At 37.3% G+C, this 20,819-nt stretch overlaps 1 protein-coding gene across 2 annotated transcripts in view; it reads left to right on the top strand.

The window, feature by feature from the left end:
• Nucleotides 1-20,819, top strand: part of PPP1R1C (protein phosphatase 1, regulatory (inhibitor) subunit 1C) — a 108,828-nt gene that overhangs the window by 40,349 nt on the left and 47,660 nt on the right. For both annotated transcript variants that reach the window (XM_014546515.1, XM_005857654.2), the window contains exon 3: nucleotides 19,549-19,586. In XM_014546515.1, coding sequence (XP_014402001.1) covers nucleotides 19,549-19,586 — 38 coding nt within the window. The remainder of the gene's footprint in view (nucleotides 1-19,548; nucleotides 19,587-20,819) is intronic.

Consider the following 20,819-nt stretch of genomic DNA (forward strand, 5'->3'; position numbering starts at 1 on the left):
ACATCACGTCACTTCTTCCCATCCCTAGCATGGAGCAGAGTACCTGATTCATGAAGTTTATTGCATGAATGAATGAATGAATGAATGAAGAAATGGTTGCTATGATATCAGCTTTAATCACTGCTTAACTTTTTCTCTCTTTTTTTTATTGTTGACTGTATTGCAGATGTCTCTCACTTTCCCCCCTTTTACCTGCCTCCAGTCTTCACAACCCTATTGTCTGTGTTCATAGTCTATGCATAAGTTCTTTGGTTTATCTCTCCTCATCCCCCCACTCCCACATCAAGGTGTGAAAGTCTGTTCCAAGCCTCCATGCTTCTGGTCTTATTTTACTGGTCAATTCATTTTCTTCATTAGATTCCACAAATAAGTGAGATCACGTTTTCACTTAGCATAATAGTCTCCAGGTCCCTCCATGCTGTCTCAAAGGGTAAGGGACCCCTCATGTTTACAGCTGCATAGTATTACATTGTGTAAATGTACTACAGCTTTTTATCCACTCATCTACTGCTGGGCACTTGGGTTATTTCCAAATCTTAACCATTGTAAACAACGCTGCCATGAACAAAGGGGTAAATATATTCTTTCTGATTGGTGTTTTGGGTTTTTTAGGATATATTCCAAGAAGTGGGAAGTTCCATTTTTAATTTTTTAAGGAAACTCCATACTGTTTTCCATAGTGGCTGCACCAGTCTGCATTCCCACCAGCAGTGAACTAGTGTTCCCTTTTCTCCACATCCTCGCCAGCACATGTTGAATAATTGCTCAACTTTTTCTTATTTTTGAAGAATAAGCTTCTAACTAGTCATGTAAGTGCCTTAGTTATAAAAATAATTGCCATGAGAAATTAACTATAATTTTTTTCTGCATAGAGCTTATTTCTTGGCATTCTGACTGCCAACTCTAAATACCCTAGGGCCGTGGCAAACCGTGGCTCCTGAGCCACATGCGGCTCTTTGGCCCCTTGAGTGTGGCTCTTCCACAAAATACCACGTGCGGGTGCCCATGTACAGTGAGATTGAAACTTCGTGGCCCATGCGCAGAAGTCAGTATTTTGTGGAAGAGCCGGTATTTTGTGGAAGAGCTGGTATTTTGTGGAAGAGCCACACTCAAGGGGCCAAAGAGCCGCATGTGGCTTGCGAGCCGCAGTTTGCTGAGCCGCAGTTTGCCAACCACTGCCCTAGGGGAAAAAAGAAGTGACATTTGTTTCTGACTAGTCCCACCATGGTTTACTATGGGGGCCTATGCTGTACTCACTAGCTTCACTGTGCTTTTCAACACATCTTTATTTGCTTGTTCATGTACAAGGATTGTGACTAAGTGGTGGAAGGGAAAATAATCTCCAAAACAAGTCCTTTCAAGAAAAAGCGTTAGATGGCTGGAGCTACAAATTCAATGCAAATTGGCATAAAATTATTTGGTAACACAAAAGCCTCTCTTACTTCTCTTACAGTCTTTGTAACTCTAGACAATTTCTCCTCTTAAGGACTCAATAGGTTTGCTCAGACCCCTGATTTCACCATTCACTGTTTGTCTCTTTTATTGCCTCTAAATTGAGGACAGTGAAAAATACTCAATAGTTGTTGAAAGGATTAAATAGGAAAACATATTAAAAGGTTTAGCACAGTTCTGACACAAAATAAATACTCATTAAGTAGTAGTTATTGGATTATTATTATTATACACTGCTCATTTCCATATGCATATTTGAAATTCACAAATATTTTAAAGATGAAGTTACTACACAGGCATACTAATACTTAATTCTGCTTCTCAGTATAAATATAATTTTTAGTATTTGGAAAGTTGTAATAATCAACTAGTTAGAACATATTTATCTAGGAGATGATGCTTAAGATGTTTATATTCATTCCCCTATCAACATTTTATAATTCTAAATTACTGAGAATAAAGACAATTTAATAATTATAACTTACACTGCTTGGCAAAATACTTTACATAGACTCATAATGTATATTATCAAAACATTGCTTTAAAAAGACTACTACTGTGTGTGTGTGTGTGTGTATGTGTGTGTGTGTGTGTAGTATTAAATGACAATCATAAGTACTTACATTTATAAGTTACATTTTCAAGGTAAATTCACTAGAGGCCTGGATTTTCATCCTATCATTCTGTTATGTTAGCTGCTTTAATAAGAATATAGTCTTACATGCTTCTTTTTCAGAAACAACACAAAGATGAAAGAAGAAGCTTATAGCAACACATATTTTTCAAAGAGTTTTGTGGATTTGTAAGAATTATGTCAGAGAGGCTAAACGGCAGAACAAGTTGAGGATTAAAAATAAAACACTTTGAAGCATACACATGAAATAGCTTTTAGTTTCTTTAGGAGCAAGAAATAAAGTGTATCCCAGCTGTTTTGTTCAGATGCTGTATTCCTAACTTAAAATCAAAAGCAAACAAAGACAGAGGTCTTTAACTTTTATATTTCTTTCATCTCTTTGTACAAGGCAAATTTCCCCCCAAGGGAGAAGGTACTGTGAGCATTGTTAAAAGAGACTTGAAGATAAGTTTACTATAACATTAAGAAAGCTTTTTGTCACTTTAAGTGCAGGTTCCCAGGCTCAGAAAAAAAAAGTATATCACAAGATAATAAAATAACAGCAATTATGATCAAAGAGCTATGGCTGTCAACATTTAAAGATACAAGTAAAATAAGCGAGCTGCCAGAAGACTGTGGGGAGTCCTGAGGTTTATGGCTGAGAAAACACTGGAGTTTAGAAACTGTGAAATGTTAATTTGAACTTGAAGCAAAATCTATTACAGACTTCTGAGTAATCTAAAATGTTGAGTCTTAGAAGCACAAATAGGTTCATAAAAATAAATCATGTCCCCACAACTTTATTTCTACTATTTTATTAGATTATTACATTGATTGATCAAGGGAAAAGGGAATGCTGAAATCATATGTATATCAATAAGATATTTGGCAAATAATTCCTGATATTCATATATATATATATATATATATAGGATGGAAAATAATTGGATTATAATGCATTATGACAATTCATAACTTTTAAACTAAAGATCAGTCAATATGTATGGGCCTGGAGTAAACTATCCTAGTGATTTGCCTCTTGCTGAGCCATTTTGTTTGATATCTTTAATTAATAACTCTAAATTAAGTCTTGCTAATGCTCCAAAGCTGAATGGCAGAATCAAGGTCGAAGACATCCTGACAGAGTATTTAGATGTGGCGAAAGCCTTCAAGATTAAATATATTAAAGAAGAATGTAAGATCCTGTATTTAACTATTCAAGGTCAAATACACAAAGAAGAAAGAAAAAGAGTTTATGTGAATCAAATCCGTGGATTTAAAGGTATAATAGGTTGTATGAGCCTATCATGTCTGGCAAATGATGTAGTGATTTGCAACATTAAGGGAATTATGATATACCCTCACTTGGAATGTAGTGCTTAGTTCTAAAAATTAGCTTTTATGAGGGTCATCAACTGAGAGATGTTTAAGAGAAAGAATGGACAGGACTTGGAGACTGGATATGGGACAGAAATGACAGAGGAGAAAGGAGTCAAATATTTGATTTTTTTATATGTGGCTTTTCTCTCTCTTCCACTTACCTGTCAGCATACACTGTACTCAACACAACATTTTACTTATGTTTAATTGGACTATGTAATTATATTCACTGAAAAGGAATTTCTGGACTAGAATAAAAATATATACTCGATTTTTTCTACAAGTGTAGTGAAATTCCAATGCAAAATATAAGTGAATACTTCTTGATCTTTGTTTAAATCCAAGTATGTACTATTCCATGTCACAGATAAAATGCTAAATATAAATAACTTAGTGTGGATTCTCTGGAATGCAGGGCCTGGGAAAAGGATTTGGATGAAAGTACTTTATCTGAAATGTAATCCCAGTAAACAAGAATGAGTGATTCGGGGGTTGGAGGTGGGATTCGGGGGGGGGAGAAGGAAGAGACACTATCCAGGTCATTGCTGTGGAATGGAGAGCCAGTGTGTTGGGATCTCTTGAGAATCACATAGAAAGCCTTTCTAAAGCTGCCTACCTGAAAAACAAGAAACCGGAGCTGGTATCCACTGCGTTTACTCCCCCAGGGCTTACACATTCTCCCCCAGGAGCATCAACTTGACCAGCAGTTGGTTCTCCGAGAGCCAGAGAGTGCCCTGGGGAGGGAGAGGGAAGATGAAGGAGACATGCCTCTTGGAGGTGGGATGCAGAGAACAAGAGCAACATAGTCCATTACTACAATGACAGCCTTAGAATGTCTTGTGCCTCAATCGGGAATGTTGTGCTCAGTTCTGTACACCAGCGTTTAAGAGGGTGCTTCACATGGTGAAAACAAATAGGATGACGTGAGCTATGGAAACCAAGTCACATGGAGAAGCACTAAGGAGGCTGAAGGTACTCGCTTTAAGCAGAGATAGGGGGGGAAAGATAGGCTCAACTGCTAGAGATGAGGCTGAGCTTCTCTGGAACTTGACTGCAGCCGTGACTGAAACCAGGGGTGGGCTGATGTGATGAGATGCAGTCCATCTGAAGCATCTGGTGCAGTGATCAATTCTTGAGAAAACCTTAGCAAGAACATTTATGTTAACTTTCCTTTTAACCTTAAACTTATGTATGCTACTCCAAATAATGTGCCACTTGAGAAATCAAAGAAAGAATTTACTAATAAAGGACGACTGCCAAATAGTAGAAGGGCGAAGGAACACAGAAATCAGCATTTGTTCAACTCAGTACTTACAGTCATTTTATATAGATGAGGGCAAAATACATTTGGTTAACCATTCCTATTTAAGTTCATGCGACTGGAAGTAAATTTGATCCATCTGTTCCTGAATTATTTTCTTAAACCACCAACATTTTATTTTACAAGACCTGATTTCCAAGAGTCTTATGATATCCCAACTTCCTGCCAAACCTGCTAAAAAAGTCTGAAATATGGCTATTGTACCAAACCTCCTCAATATAGTGTTGTTTTAAAAATGTGTTGTTTTAAAAATTAAAATAAGCAAGAAAACCAGCAAGTCTGAAATATGGCTATTGTATCAAACCTCCTCAATATACTGTTGTTTTAAAAATTAAAATAAGCAAGAAAACCAGCAAAAGAATTCTGATTTATCTGCTAAAATGCCAAACATGTTGAAATAAAGCGTAAAACATAAAATAAGAAGGAAGACCACACAGTATCTATTTTTACTATATAAATACACCCAGATATGGTATAATACAAATAATCTCTCTAGATAGCAAGCCATGTGTAAGCAGTTTACACATGGACAAATTCATACCCACTCTGAAGAATGACTTAAGTCATAAGATTACCAATAAAGTTCCCCCATCTTCCTCTTGGCTAAGTTTTTGTTTACTTATAGGCCTCTTTTCCTCAGCCTAGCTGCTGCTGTTACTCAGGGTTGCCACCTAGGCCTCCTGCTTCTCTAGTGCCCCCCTCTTCCTGAGCATTCTCATCCTTTCCCAAGGCATCACTGACCACCTGCAGACTGATGACTCCCAGTCCTGAGTCTTCAGCTCTGTGTTCACTTCTGAGAGTGATTGTTTATGAACTCTTCCTGCTTGGACTGTCAATAAGGACCTCAAAATCAACAGTTCCATAAGTACTCATATTTGAGCCAGAAACTTGACATAATCTTTGACTCCCTTCTTCTTTGTCACTCCTGTCCCACAGCCAGTCTCCAAGTCCTGTCCGTTCTTTTCCTTAAACATCACTCTAACTTGGTTCAAACTATCATTTTCCAGCACCTGAATTACTGCAGTATCTTCCTCAGTGAACTATTTATATCCAGGGATGGTCTCCTCCAATCAATTCTCAACATGACTGTCAGAACAATCTTTCTACAAGAGGAATCTGATTGTTTCTTCTGGCTTAAAACATGTCAGTGGTTTCCCAACACTTTTAGAATAAAGTTCAAACTTCTTAATAAAGTCACAAAGCCCTAAATTAACCAGCTCCTTATTAAGTCTTTATCTTCTTCTCTCTGACTTCACCCCTGGCATATTGTGGTCCAAATATTTAAATTATGCTTCAATTTCTAAAACTATTTCTTCTGATGAAAATCTCTTCAACTATGCTGTCCCATCAACTGCCCTTAGCCCATCTACCTTTGCTGGCCATGTCAGCTTAGGTATCCTTTGCCCCAAGTTCCTTCCTGACTCTGCCAAGGCTAAGCTAGATGCCTTTGACATGTACTTCTACCTTGCTTTGTGCTTCCTCTGTTACAGACATGATTTATTACATGGTAGTGTGGTTGCTCCTTTAACTGACTGTCTCTTTCAAAGAGTTTAAGCTCCCTAGGAGGGTTGGATCCAAGTTCCTAGCAGCATGCCCAGTACATATTATACAATTGATACATTATTGTTATGATACTAGATATTGTTATGGGACTAGATTTTAGTCCCATGGTGACAGCCTTGTATACAAAACACAGGCAACCATAGGTGCTTACTTATAAACTGCATTCAAATATGTTTTTATCCCATTTTCTTCTTGTATCACCATTCATAAGAAAAAAAATTAAAATTTGAGGCTTATACAAATATAGAGCTCTATTTTTCCTCCTGACATATACACACGTATAATTTTTTTCTATTTTCCTATCAAATATATTGTTGCTACACATATGGACTAATTTCTGATTACAGTACTTTGTCTTTTAATAGTTCTTCCACATAAATATATTATTTATATTTACTATAAATAATCATTGCCTTTTAGAACACACGGTGCAACCCTCAAGTAAATTTCATTTGAGACAAGAAAATTGGGAAATTGCATGTAGGTTATGATTTCCAAGACAGATAAAGTACCAAGAGATGGAAAGGGAACCTGATTCCACAGATATTTAATCCTTCATTTTTGAAAACAGAATGAATAAAGCATCATTTTTCAAAGAAATTTTACTTAGAATGTGAAATAAATACTTATAGATCATTTAATGGCAAAAGCTAACACGTATTTTTTAAGCCTACAAAAAGTTATGTAGAGTAGGATTTTAAAGATATAAAATTGACAGTGACTTATTAAATCTGCTTTGCAATTTGCATCAGTCAGTCAGAGAAAATGTAATAGTTTTTATTTCTAGAAAAGATATGGGGATATAAGGTAAACTTCTAAAATGTTTACTTATATATCATAAATTTAATTACTAATGATTGTTCAATTTTAAATTATGATTAGTGCATTTCTTTCCTTTACTAGCAGAAATATACTTATTATTGATGATGGCATACCTTCAGTTGATTAAATCACGAAAATTTTACCATGTTGCTTATATATAGGTATCCAGATATATTTAATATAGCTTCCATCTGTAGCAAAAAGGGGAAGTTTGCCTCTTGTTTTAGATTCTGGTAAAAGGAAATAGTTGCTTTACTTCATGTCATTTTATAATGGTTTACTCAGAACAGAGATACTCAGATAAAATTATTTTGAAATTCATAACAGTATGTCTACATAGTCCAAGATGCAAAAGGATTTGGTAAAAAATTATTTTTAATGGAGCATATCAAGTAATATGGTTAGGAGATAAGTATGATTTAAAGAAGAAATTCTTTAGTTTAATAGTTTGATCGAGTTAGAGACGCTCCAAAATGGTCAAATATTCACGTGTATTTGTCTTCATAAGAATACACTGAAACCGAATTTTAACTTTATCTTTGCTTCCCAGTTTTTGTGAAAAGGCAGTCCCCCTATATTGACTATTAATTCAAATTAGAAATACATTCATTGATCATAATTTCAAGTTGAACAATCATTAGTAAGTAAATATATGACATGTAAAGAAACATTTTAGAAGTTTACCTTTATATCACAACTAGGAGCCCAGCCTGCGAATTCCCGCTGCGCTGCCCACCCTGGATTTGCTTTCTCCCACCTCCCTGCTTCCGCCCTGTCTCCCATTTCCGGAGCAACACCCTGAGGCATGCGCAGGCAGCCTCCTGATGATAGGAGCTAATAAAGAGGTAATATGCTAATGGTCCAGGCATGACACATTATGGCGTCCCAGCTAATTTGCATATTACATCTTTATATGTATAGATATCTTTTCTAGGAAAAAAAGTATTACACTTTCTCTGACTGTCTGGTGCAAATTATAAAGTAGATTAAATAAGACACTGTCAATTTTAGCAGCCAGTGTGGAAAAAGAGAAAGCAGTCAATGGAGTGTGAACAGTACTAAGTATTCCAAATATTGGTAGGCAGGTAATGCTAACTCCCACGCCTCTCAGAACCACCTCTAAAATACATGTTCTCAAAATTCCCTGGCATCACCATTCAAATCATTAACCTCTGAACGATTTTCTCATGTTAACCTCAATCATTTCCCTTACTCTGACTTATAAGGCAATTGGATATGGGATTTCATTTGGGGACTCTGCTAAGAATAACTTTTTAATATCCTATGTAGTAGAATAATGAAATTGTAGTGTTTTAAACTGGTTAAAAATGAAATTATTCAAATCCTAACTATTAAAGGAGTTAGGTATATTAGGTCAAAATGACATAGAACACATTGTTGGGAAAGTATAGTAAGTGCTCATTAAATAATTTCTTGATGGTTGTCCACATTGCCTGAAACATTTAAATAAATCTATAAAATTTATGTAAGAGGTATGCTTTGTAATCAGTTCTCTAGGTAAGTCTATGAAAAGGACATGGAATTTTTAAAATTAGAATTCCTGGAATAAGTGTGGCTGTTTACACTGATGTTATCCCAAAAGAAAACCCACGCTTTAAATGAATCAATATATTTTCTTGGAAAAAATGTGGGAAATTCAAACTCCAAATAGGCAGAAAAACTTTACCAATGGTTGAAAATTACACCTAATAAGATGATGCAATAGTTCTTTGACCCTCATAAAAATTGGTTCTGTGGTAGGATAAAATAAGTTTTATAAGAGAAACTAAGTTTATAAAATCCAAGAATACTGATGAAAAGCAGACCTTTGTGGCTTTAAATGATCTGATTTTTCTGTTCTTTTATTGTGTTTGGAAGTGGCAGCAGAAATTATGAAATATAAGCATATTAGGATAGTTTGGAAGATATCTAATCCCTATCACAAGACAATTACTGGTCGAGAGTTCTTTCTTAATAAACCAACACGATCTATCTTGTGCATTTCCTGTCATCTCCTTCACTATTTCCACATACCATAGAATGCTCTGCACCTGGCTGCTATTGACTGCCACTAAAATCCATTTCTAGGGGGCTCTGAGTGATCCAAATCTATTTGTTAATGGGGTTATGTCTTTCCTTTCCTCAGTTAAAAGTGGAAAACTATAAATAATATCGTAAGAAAAATACAGCTGTGTGGGTATTGGCACAACAGGGTGAAACTATTCCTACCGTTGGTTTCTTTTCCCCGTGTCCCCTTTTCAGTGCATATAAATTCATTGCTCTGGTGGTTTCACTTTGGGCCCCAGTTATGACTAAATCTAAGAGCTCAAAGAAAAACACAGCTGAAACCACTGCCTGATGGCTTAACTCATGGCCCCAAATGACAGGCCTCCAACAAAGCCGAGCAGGCTTTCAGCAAAAAGGCTGATGACTAGACCTCATTTTAGAAAAGTGAGAGTTTGATAAGTTAGAAAGAGGGGCTTAAGAGGGGAAATAGCTCTTAGGATATTGTGCATAGCCCTACTAAAAAGAAACACGGAGTATTCTCGTCCCCTACTATATGTAAGAAACACATGATAGATTTCTCTGGTACTTGAAACTGATTCTATGCTCGAGTGCTAAAACCACAGGCAATGACAGGTTTACATGTGAAATGAAGAGCTGAGCTGTGCACAGCAATTTCTCTCACTTGTATTTGATTTATTCTCATTCACTTCTGAAAACTTGTGGTCAGTGACTGTTCTTGAACTGTTAAACCTAAAGCCCATAGTTGTGGTCCAAGGGTCTCTGGAAAAAAAGATGCTTCTACCTTCAAAGATGTGAGGCATAAAAACCGAGAATCAGCGGAAATGTGATCATTTAGATTTCCCTGCTGTTTTCAGAAATCTGATGGTAAATTCCTTCTGAGAATGTCATGGAAGGTGCTAATGTTCTTGTGTTTCTATCTCCAGGGCACTTCAAAAAGAGGGCTATAAATTGCTTTTCTCTGTTACTGTTCCTTTACAGAACAGAATTAATTTTTTCTGCAAAGTAATGCCAGAAAAGATTAAAAAGAAGCTGAATGAAAATATATACTGACTTAGGAGAGTATCTCTATTTTCTGCCAGTGTAGAAAATCCCAGTTATTACACAGAGGGGTGGAACATAATAACTGAAAGATATGCTGAGCATTTTTTTAAAAATTCTTGTATGAGGACATTTTTTTTTTATTTTAGAGAGAGGAAGGGAGAGAGAAAAATTTGATTGGTTGCCTCCTGTATGGGCCAACCAGGGACCAAACCTGCAACTAGGCATGTGCCCTGACCAGAAATGAAACTGGCAACCTTTTGTTGTTTGGGTGGATGCTCCAACCAACTGAGCCACCCAGCCAGGGCACCATTTTGTGATTTTTTAAAAAATGGATACACTTTCTTCTTTATCTCTTCTTGGGTCCCAAATATACTCTTTTTTTAAAAAACTTCCTCACCCGAGGATATTATTTTCATTGCTTTTTAAAGAGAGTGGAAGGGAGGGAAGGAAGAAGGGGGGAAGAGAGAGAAACATCAAAGTGAAAAAGAGACATATCTATTGGTTGCCTCCCACACGAGAGCCCTGACTGGGGCCAGGGATGGAACCTGCAACCCAGGTACGTGCTTTTGACCAGAAATCAAACCCACGACCCTTTGGTGCCTGGGCCTACGCACTAACCACTGAAAATACCAGCCAGGACCCAAATATACGCATTTAAAAACATTTTTACATTGCTCTGAAGTTTTCATTTTATCTGGAGGAAATTCGTCTTCCAATTGCTTTTCTAGCAATCATTTTTAAAGGTTCCTTTTCTTCTTATGTTTTGATATTTTAATTTTCAAGCGTTGTGAGTGAGAATCCCATCCCTCACCACCTGTGCTCACCTTTCCTTGTTAATGTTCTTGAGTCTGTCCCCATTCCATATGACAGTCCCTTAATCTAGAATCAGATCTGAATTTGGACCTCAGGTCTCCTGTTCCATGGTGATTTTATAAACAGAGCCGATGTAGTCACGGAGCCCATGGTGGCTTGTTCCAAGTTGTCTGCTTCCTCCCGTCTTCCTGGACACAGAGACAACGTCCTTTCTCAGTGTAGGCGACAGAGCCCTGCTTCTAGTTTCGCTCAGCAAGCCTGGCCTCTGTCCCTTCCTTCTCCTGAGGTAAATCCCTTTCCTCAGGAAAAGAACCAGCTGTCTCTACCCTCTTCTGGGGCCAAAGTTTTCCAGGCCCATGATTTTTTACCTGCTTAGTGCATCTTGCTATTCTTATATTTATGGTCCAGAGAAATATTAGACTAAACTTTGACTATGGTGTATCATGTTAGTCATCTCTTTTTATATTTAATCTGTCATTGTTATTGCTTTTGAGCAGGAGAATCTTCAAAGCATGCTCTTTTTATTGGAAGTACACCAATTTCCTCTAAACTGACGGTCCTCCTCACATTTCCAATATAACTGCCTAAAATAAAGATTTAAGTGGCTCTCTGTTATCTAAATTCATCAGAAGTCTGTATCTTTTGGTGTATGCTAAGAAACTAGATCTCTCCTTATGAAAGCATTCTGTATATGGATCAGTGGCTCTTGTGTAGCCAGTATTCTGAATAAGTTCTGCATTTTCAATCTTTTAGTTATTGTCTGAGGCTGATATTGATAAAATAGTATATTAAATTTGACTTTATCTACCATTCATTTACTTATTTTTAATTTCTCTTATGATATATATTGTCCTTGACCCAGAGATATTCCCAATCTCTAGAAATCAATAAAACAAATGATATATATCCTTGTTTTACCCCCAAGATTACCTTTTAAATTACTTGAGCAGTATTTCCTGTAGTGCCTGTACCATGACCTTGGACCTGGTAAACAGATTTAAAGAAATAGAAGTCACGGCCTCTGTTTAACAAATTTGCAAATAAAATACTTATTTGTTTTCATTTATTTATTTATATTTGATTCAATTACTGTTTATATTCAATATTATTTGGTATTAGTTTCAGGTGTATGCAAAGAGGTTAGACATCAAATACTTATATGTTAAAACTATTCATTTTGTATGACTAACTAATTGCACTACTATTGTATTTTGTAATATAGAGAAGCAGCAAACGGAAGATCTTGTTTTATAAAACATAAGCTTTACATATATTTATTTGACAACCTGTTATTATGTGTCAGCTATGCTACCGTGCTAAGAGCTGTGGAAAAATCAAACATGGAGGCTAATCCTCATTCCTTCACAGATTATTTGAGGAGATAAAACAATAATGTCCTCAGTACAGCATTTATAATGATGAATACTACGTGACAGGCATAGAGAAAGTGCTGTGGTTATCGGCTGGAGGAAGATGACTTCTCACTGAGAAGAGGGAGACATGAATTGGGTGAGAGTTGCCAGAGGAGATGGAGCTTAGGGGAATAGTAGTATTGAGGGAAGCAGCACTTGGGTATGAGGAACAAACACACAGAAGCAGCAAGCCCAGGGCAGGTATAATCAAACAGGTACGACTAGTATTTTCTTTTACACTTTGTTCCTTCTCTTTCAACATTTAGTCAGTAAATAAATAAAAGTAAAGAGCTCCCATTATCACTGGACTTGTTTAGAAATCATTTCACTCCTCATTTTCCACTAACATACCCTTGCTTACATAACCTTTCAACAACTTTAATTGAACATTGAAAATTTCTCTTTATAACCTTTATCCGTCCTTTTTATCTCATCTTTTTAATTAGTCCTGTATAACATTTTTTTAATTATATTTTTTTCATTAACTTCCTTTCAGTTACATTACTTACTTTTTAATAATGACTAGCTGGTGTCATTCAAATCACATACAGAATCCCAATAGCAATGGCAAAGCATATTCATAGGATGTTTTTTATTCATGCTTCCTGATTTTTCTTTATTTTATTTTATTTATTGACAGATGAAGAGTTTTAGCTTTAGAGAAAAATTCCACAGAGGGCACACTGAGTTTCCATTTATCTCCCTTATCACACAGTTTCCCTATTATTAACATTCTGCTTTAGTCATTACAGTGCTATAGTGTTACAATTAATCACCCAATATTGACATATTAACTGAAATCCATAGTTTATTCAGCTAGCCTTAGTTTTTACCCAATGCTCTTTTTCAGGATACCCCATTACATTTAGTTGTCATGCCTCCTTAGTCTCTTTTAGGCTATGACACTTTCTCATGCTTTCCTCATTTTTGATGATTATATTAGTTAGGGTTCTCCAGAGAAACAGAACTAATAGGATATAAATAGATATATGGAAAGAGATTTATTATGAGGGATAGGCTCACATTTTTATAGAGACTACGATGTCCCACGATCTGTCATCTGCCAGTTGTGTAGCTCCAGTCCAAATCTGAAGGCCTGAGAACTGGGCGGTGGTGGCAATAGTAAGAATTCTGGTGTAAGACTGAATGCTCAAGGGACTTGGACCAGGACTTATACTATCAATCTCCCTGGTTCTCAGGCCTTCAGATTTGCATTTAGTTTGTTATTTTTTTCTACTTCCTTAAATTATAAAGTTAAGTTTCTGATTTTAATTGTGTGTTTTTTAATGTGGGAAGTGATAGCTATAAATTTTCCTCTTAACACTACCTTTGCTGTATCCTTTGAGCTCTGGTATTCTGTGTTTATGATTTTTTTCTTTGTTCCATTGGTTGTTTAAGAGTGTGTTGTTTAATTTCTACACATTTCTAAATTTTCTAGTTTTACTGCTGTTATTAATTTCTAACTTAATCTTATTGTGGTTGGAGAAGATACTTTTTTGATATATATCTTTTTACATCTATTGAGATTTAATTTGTGGTCTATTCTGGAAAATATCCCAGGTGCACTTGGGAAGAATTATGTATGCTATTATAGAGTAAATGTTCTGTTACTGTCTATTTTGCCTATTTCATTAATTATGTTGTTAAAAACCTCTATTTTCTTACTATTTTCTTGTCTTCTTTCTGGTTGCTCTACCCATTATTGAGAATGAGGTATCGAAATCTCCAACTATTATTGTAGAACTATCCTTTTAATTCCATCAGTTTTTACTTCATATATTTCAATGATCTATTATTAGGTGTTTATAATATTTATGTCTCCTTCCTCTATGTGCACACCATACTTAAGGAGTGGGGCGTTATGCTCCAATTTGTTCCCATTTTTTATTCCTAAAATCAAGCTTAGGATGAAATGAGGAAGGCAGAGAATTATTATGCTTTCCCAACCCCATTTCACAGATAGGAAAAAACCTCAAAGCTCATTAAATAAAGAGACTTGTCGATGGTCAAGACAGAAAAGTAGAAGAATCATATTAGGAATTATGTGTGCTCTCTAGTGCTTTCATCAAGAAACAAATTTCTTGGTCAGCTGCAGTCAAGATTCTCTAGTCTTTCCTTGGTCCTCTATCTCTTTATATTTTGCCCACATCTTAGTTTTTGTAGTTCTCACTCTGTTGCTGTTCAGAAACTTTTCCTTATTCTTTGATCATGGTCTTTGTTATTTCCTTCTCTTTTAGACTTTATTTTCATAAGCACTTTTTTATTACAACTAGTCTTCTCAAAATCAGAGCAGGCAGATAACTCTGATGGAGGTGGAAAGGTGTTGGGTGTATGGTGGGGGGATTGAGCAAAAAAGAAAAAAAGAGAATTCGTGGACATGGACAACAGTGTGGCAGGAGAGTGGAAGAAGGCATAAAGGGGATAAATGGTGATGGAAAAAATTAAATTAAATTAAAAAGAGACAATTGTGTTTGCAGTTTATGTGCATATCTACATAACCTTCCCAATTTAATAACAATGTATTAAGGAAAATAGAAATGTACTTACTTCACTGGATCTCAAAAAAATCTATGATCTATTCTTGGCTTGCTTTGTACTTTTGTCTGAGTTGCTTTGACTTGAGTATGTCCTTTCATGAATTTAAATGTCTCAAGAGTATTCTAACTAATCAATACTCAAACCTGCTAGGCTATTTTTATCCCCGTCTCCATCTTCAATGACAGCAATATTCTTTGAAACATTATGCTTAGATGACTTATACAATTGTCTCTCAAAGCAAGGAATTTCTTCTTTCAGACCAAATGGCCCTTTAAAAAGGGAAAATATAGTTAAGAAAGCTAAAATAGGTACAGTGGCATATTTCAGAATATTTGTAGTTTTAGATTATGTACCATCAGTTAACAAATCTCTCAGGTATTTACTGATTGTGCTGCACCCTACTCAATATGGTATTTATTTTTATTTAATGAGAAAGCTAAACAGTATTTAAAGACAGAAATATATTTTTATATTTCATTGATGACTTAGCTTTCTAAACATTTCTGGTATTAGCCAGGGAGTTAAAGTTGAGGCCCTGAAGAGAACATGGAGATATTATGAACTCTATTTAATCTTTTTGTAGAGAATAAAGAGCTGGAGAAGTATGCATATGTATTTTTTGGGGTCTCCTCCTTCAGTTACAACCTCCTTGGTACAAATTAGAGAGAACATTGTGTTTGTGTCTGTATGTTGTGTCTCTATGTTTTCCCAGTGTACCCTATGAGCATGCAGTGTGTGTGTGTGTGTGTGTGTGTGTGTGTGTGTGTGTGTGTTTATATGAAGTGGCTGGAAGGCAGAAAAGATGAACCTTTCCAATTTAATAACAATCTAATTAAAGAAAATGGAAATTTACTTACATTAGTGGATCTCAAAAACATCTATGATCCATTCTTGGCTTGGCTTGTACTTTTGTCTGAGTTGCTTTGACTTAAAAGTCATGTAATTTTTACTCTTTAATTTTAAGAACACAGTTCTGAATTTTCTTGATCTTTGTATTTATGAAAAAATAGCCAATTTATGTCAATAAAATTCACAAAGAATAGAAACCTTTTTCATTGAATATGCAATGAGTAAAACCCACACACTTGCCTTAGAAAGACACTGTTTTAGCGTACGTTATGTCTTATAAATAGACAGTAGAAAAGTATAAAGCTGGATGATTGGACTTCCTTTTGTTGCTTAAATAATAGTTTAGGAGTCCTGGGTTAGATTTTTAAAATTGCTAAGGCATAAACAAAATATTAAGAAACTCCATTGGCATTTGATAATTCAATGGCTCACCATACATGCATTGTTAGGGTAGATCATATTTGATATTTACTTAAAAGGTGTTAGTAAAGATTTCACATTACTAGCTAGAACTGTTCAATTCACAACTGCCTGATTATGAGCCAAATGCTTCTAGGGGTTACATTAAACAATTGTGATTGCTGTCCCCAACCAAGGAGTTCCTGTCTGCCTTCCCCTATACAAGAGAGATAAAAGTCATAAATTCTTAAAAGCTAGTAACCAAGATAATATTAGAATAAACAATAGTTATATATACTATTCATTCTAGTTGTTTGGCTATTTTGGTCTCTTATGATATGAAATAAAAAACTTTATGTATCATGGACTTATATAAAAATTTTACTATACGTATAATTTTTACTATATATAAAAATTTTACTATATATCCATATACATTCAGATACATAGTTACTGTAAAACAAGCAAACAATGCAGATAAAAATAAGACAAAATGTGTTATCCAAATACCCAGAGATAACTACATTTAACATATTGGTATATATCCTTTCTATAGATATGCATTTCTCTGTTATCTCTTTATTGATATTTTATCTATCATTCATAAATTAAAATGCCATAATATAGTTTCCAAATCCTTTTCATTTATATAGCACATGTTTTTATGTCCATAAACACAGATCTATATCATTAAGCAGATATTCTTTGATGAACTCCTGACTCAGTTGTGGATCAGTCTCTCAGCTTCAGGGCGAAACTCAGAGGCAGGAAAGGGTAACCAGGTCAAGAAGCCTAGAGGTGGAATCCGTGCAAAGGAGGTGAAGAGGCAGGAAGGAGGCTCAGCCTGGAGTGTCCTCCCTTGGGGAAAGAGGACTATGTGAGGACCTCTTTCTCCTCTCTTCCCTCCGACCACTTGTTCACACAGACTATGTAGAAGTTGCCCTAACACTGTCATAAGAAATATTTCTGACAAAGTAACTGTGGCATATAGAAAAGAGGGTGGCGACTCCCTTAGAGCCAGAGTAATTGGGCTGAATGAAAGGGGAGGTTTGTTCTGCTTAATGGCAAACTTGAGGAAATTTGACAGAGGCAACAGTCCATAGACAGTAGCAACAAAATCCACGAGAAGAGCAGGTTGTTTATGCTTCAGCACTCTGAGGCTGATGACACCAGTAGTTGTCTAAGAGTCATTTCCGTGGACACTTTCTGGACTGCTGGAAGGTGGGAAATTTGGAATTTCAGGAGGGATTTTTTTTAATGCCTTTTTAAAAAAACTTTGGGAAAAGGTTATCTTAGAAGGAAACAACTCATTTCTGTTCCCCTTTCCTGAAGACTAAGCCACAGATGTTATATAAGCACCAGGGGCCCAGTGCATGAATTCGTGCACCTTGAAAGGAACTGTGGGCTGCGAGGCTGTGGTGGGCACAGGGGCGGTTCTCGGCCCCTCATCCCGAGACTCCTGGTCTCCTGCCTGCCGGCAGCCCTGCTCCTACCACCACTGCTCCCACGCGCTGATGGTGCTGGCCCCGCTCGCATCCACTGATGGTGCTGAGCAATTGGGGCCAGCTCCAGCAGCGGGTGAGAGCGGGGCCAGCGCCGTGAGCGGGTGTGAGCGAAGGCTGCTGCACCGATCGCCCCTCAGGAGCAGGGGGAGGTAGAGAAGCCCTCAGGGGTAATTGGGGCTGGCAGATGCTGCTCGCACCTGCTGACGGTGCTGGCAGTGGGTGGGAGCGGCAGCTCTGGCATCGGCAGCAGGTGCGAGCACCAGATAAGACCGCAGTGCCTGGGAGCAAAGAATTTTCAGTAACCACCAGAGGCTCACCCCGAAGACAGCGACCGATGCCCCACCTTGGTCTGGTACCATCCAGCCATGGCCGATGCCTATCATGTTCCGCACTCTGCTACCTGCTGCCGATGCCTGCCATGTTCGTGCACACCTCCTGGTGGTCAGCGCACATCATAGCGACCTGTTGTTCCGCCGTTCAGTCTATTTGCATATTAGGGTTGTGCAAAGTAGGTGAAGAGGCAGGAAGGAAGCTCAGCCTGGACTGTCCTCCCTTGGGGAAAGAGGACTATGTGAGGACCCCTTTCTCCTCTCTTCCCTCCGAACCACTTGTTCACACAGACTGTGTAGAGGTTGCTCTAACACTGTCATAAGAAATATTTCTGACAAAGTCACTGTGGCATATAGAAAAGAGGGTGGCGACTCTCTTAGAGCCAGAGTAATTGGGCTGAATGAGAGGGGAGGTTTGTTCTGCTTAATGGCAAACTTGAGGAAATTTGACAGAGGCAACAGTCCATAGACAGTAGCAACAAAATCCACGAGAAGAGCAGGTTGTTTATGCTTCAGCACTCTGAGGCTGATGACACCAGTAGTTGTCTAAGAGTCATTTCCGTGGACACTTTCTGGACTGCTGGAAGGTGGGAAATTTGGAATTTCAGGAGGGATTTTTTAAATGCCTTTTGAAAAAAACTTTGGGAAAAGGTTATCTTAGAAGGAAACAACTCATTTCTGTTCCCCTTTCCTGTAGACTAAGCCACAGATGTTATATAAGCACCAGGGGCCCAGTGCATGAATTCGTGCACCTTGAAAGGAACTGTGGGCTGCGAGGCTGTGGTGGGCACAGGGGCGGTTCTCGGCCCCTCATCCCGAGACTCGTGGTCTCCTGCCTGCCGGCAGCCCTGCTCCTACCACCACTGCTCCCACCCACTGATGGTGCTGAGCAATTTGGGCCAGCTCCAGCAGCGGGTGAGAGCGAGGCCAGCACCGTGAGCGGGTGTGAGCGAAGTCTGCTGCACTGATCGCCCCTCAGGAGCAGGGGGAGGTAGAGAAGCCCTCAGGGGTAATTGGGGCTGGCAGATGCTGCTCGCACCTGCTGACAGCGCTGGCAGTGGGTGGGAGCGGCAGCTCTGGCATCGGCAGCAGGTGCGAGCACCAGGTGAGACCGCAGTGCCCGGGAGCAAAGAATTTTCAGTAACCACCAGAGGCTCACCCTGAAGACAGCGACCGGTGCCCCACCTTGGTCTGGTACCATCCAGCCATGACCGATGCCTTTCATGTTCCGCACTCTGCCACCTGCTGCCGACGCCTGCCATGTTCGTGTACACCCCCTGGTGGTCAGTGCACATCATAGCGACCTGTTGTTTGGTTGTTCGATTATTCGGTTATTCCGCTGTTCAGTCTATTTGCATATTAGGGTTTTATATTTATCGATAGGCAATTATTAAATCATTTTGATCTGGGTTACTGAAAATATTAATGATATCATAAGAAAGAATATCACCTTCCTAATAAATTACACCTACTTCTCTTGCAGAAATAGATGACAAGAGGGTGACCAACACGCAAGCAGAAGTAAGTTTTCCTATAATTTGATTTTGTGATATAAAATGTGACATCAGTATAATTGTGATGAAAACATAGTAAAATGCGCCATTAAGTCTCTGCCTGTAGGTTACCTTAATTCTCTATCTAGAAATACTCACCCTTGAAAAAAGTTCTCAAATAGACTATTGCTTTTAGTGGCAAGATATGGTATCGATAATTTCAATTTAGTGACTGCTGGCATAGGACCATCACAGGCTGAGGACAGCCAATGTTGGAATTCTGGAGCAAAGAGAAGGGGGACAGGCACCTCTTAAAAGGTTCTGGTATATGAAAGCAAGAGCAGATCATGAGGCCAGAGTCTCCAAACACACATCGAGGAGCTCAAATAGAGAATGGGAGCCAAGAGAGGCTAGGGAAACTGGTGATGTAGAATATACAGAATGCAAGGAAGTGAGTAAACTTGCACCCAGAAATGAGCCAAATATTTAATAAGTTGCATGCAGATTTAGAAGTCAATTTCCCAAAGGCTGCATAAGTAGGCATATAGTACATAATCAGAAAAATGTAGAAAGAACAAAATATCAAAATACTGAAAATGTAATGAAATTATACATGTGAAAATGTTTTGGAGACTGAACTCTCACATAAATATAGTTTTTATTACTTAAGTTTTACTACTGTTACAAAACAGACTTTTCTAAAGAGTTAATTTTCTACTTGATCTTTGAATATATGTGTGAAAATAAATATATAAGAAATCCTGGAAGAGGATCGAACTGAATACAGCAGAGGTACACCAGAAATGTCAATCATTCACATGTTTACAATCCATTTTGCAGAGTCCCCCTGCCTGCACCTCTGCATAATGGACTGTTACCAAAACATTCCATTCTGGAGAAATTTGGTTATACCATTTCTTTGGTTGATATGGATTTGGCAATTATTTGTTTGAATTTTTTTACTTTTTACAAAATAATACTAGTATTTATTTAAGATCCACTTAATTTGCTAATTTGCTAAATGAGCTATTATGTTAAGACATTTTTCAATCTTTTTTTGTTTATTTTCAGTAGATTTTAGTTGTCAATATATTTCTGTGTTCTATATTTCTACTCAAATATATCTTAGTGTCAAAATATAATTTTAAAGTTAAAATTTTAAAATGTAATTCATTCAATAAATTAAATTATTTCATTAAATTAAGTTTTGATACCTATATAATTTTGTTAACCAATAATTATTTTTTGCTTTTTAAGAGAT

The sequence above is a fragment of the Myotis brandtii genome, unplaced genomic scaffold (assembly GCF_000412655.1).
Source record: "Myotis brandtii unplaced genomic scaffold, ASM41265v1 scaffold112, whole genome shotgun sequence".
Lineage (NCBI taxonomy): Eukaryota > Metazoa > Chordata > Mammalia > Chiroptera > Vespertilionidae > Myotis > Myotis brandtii.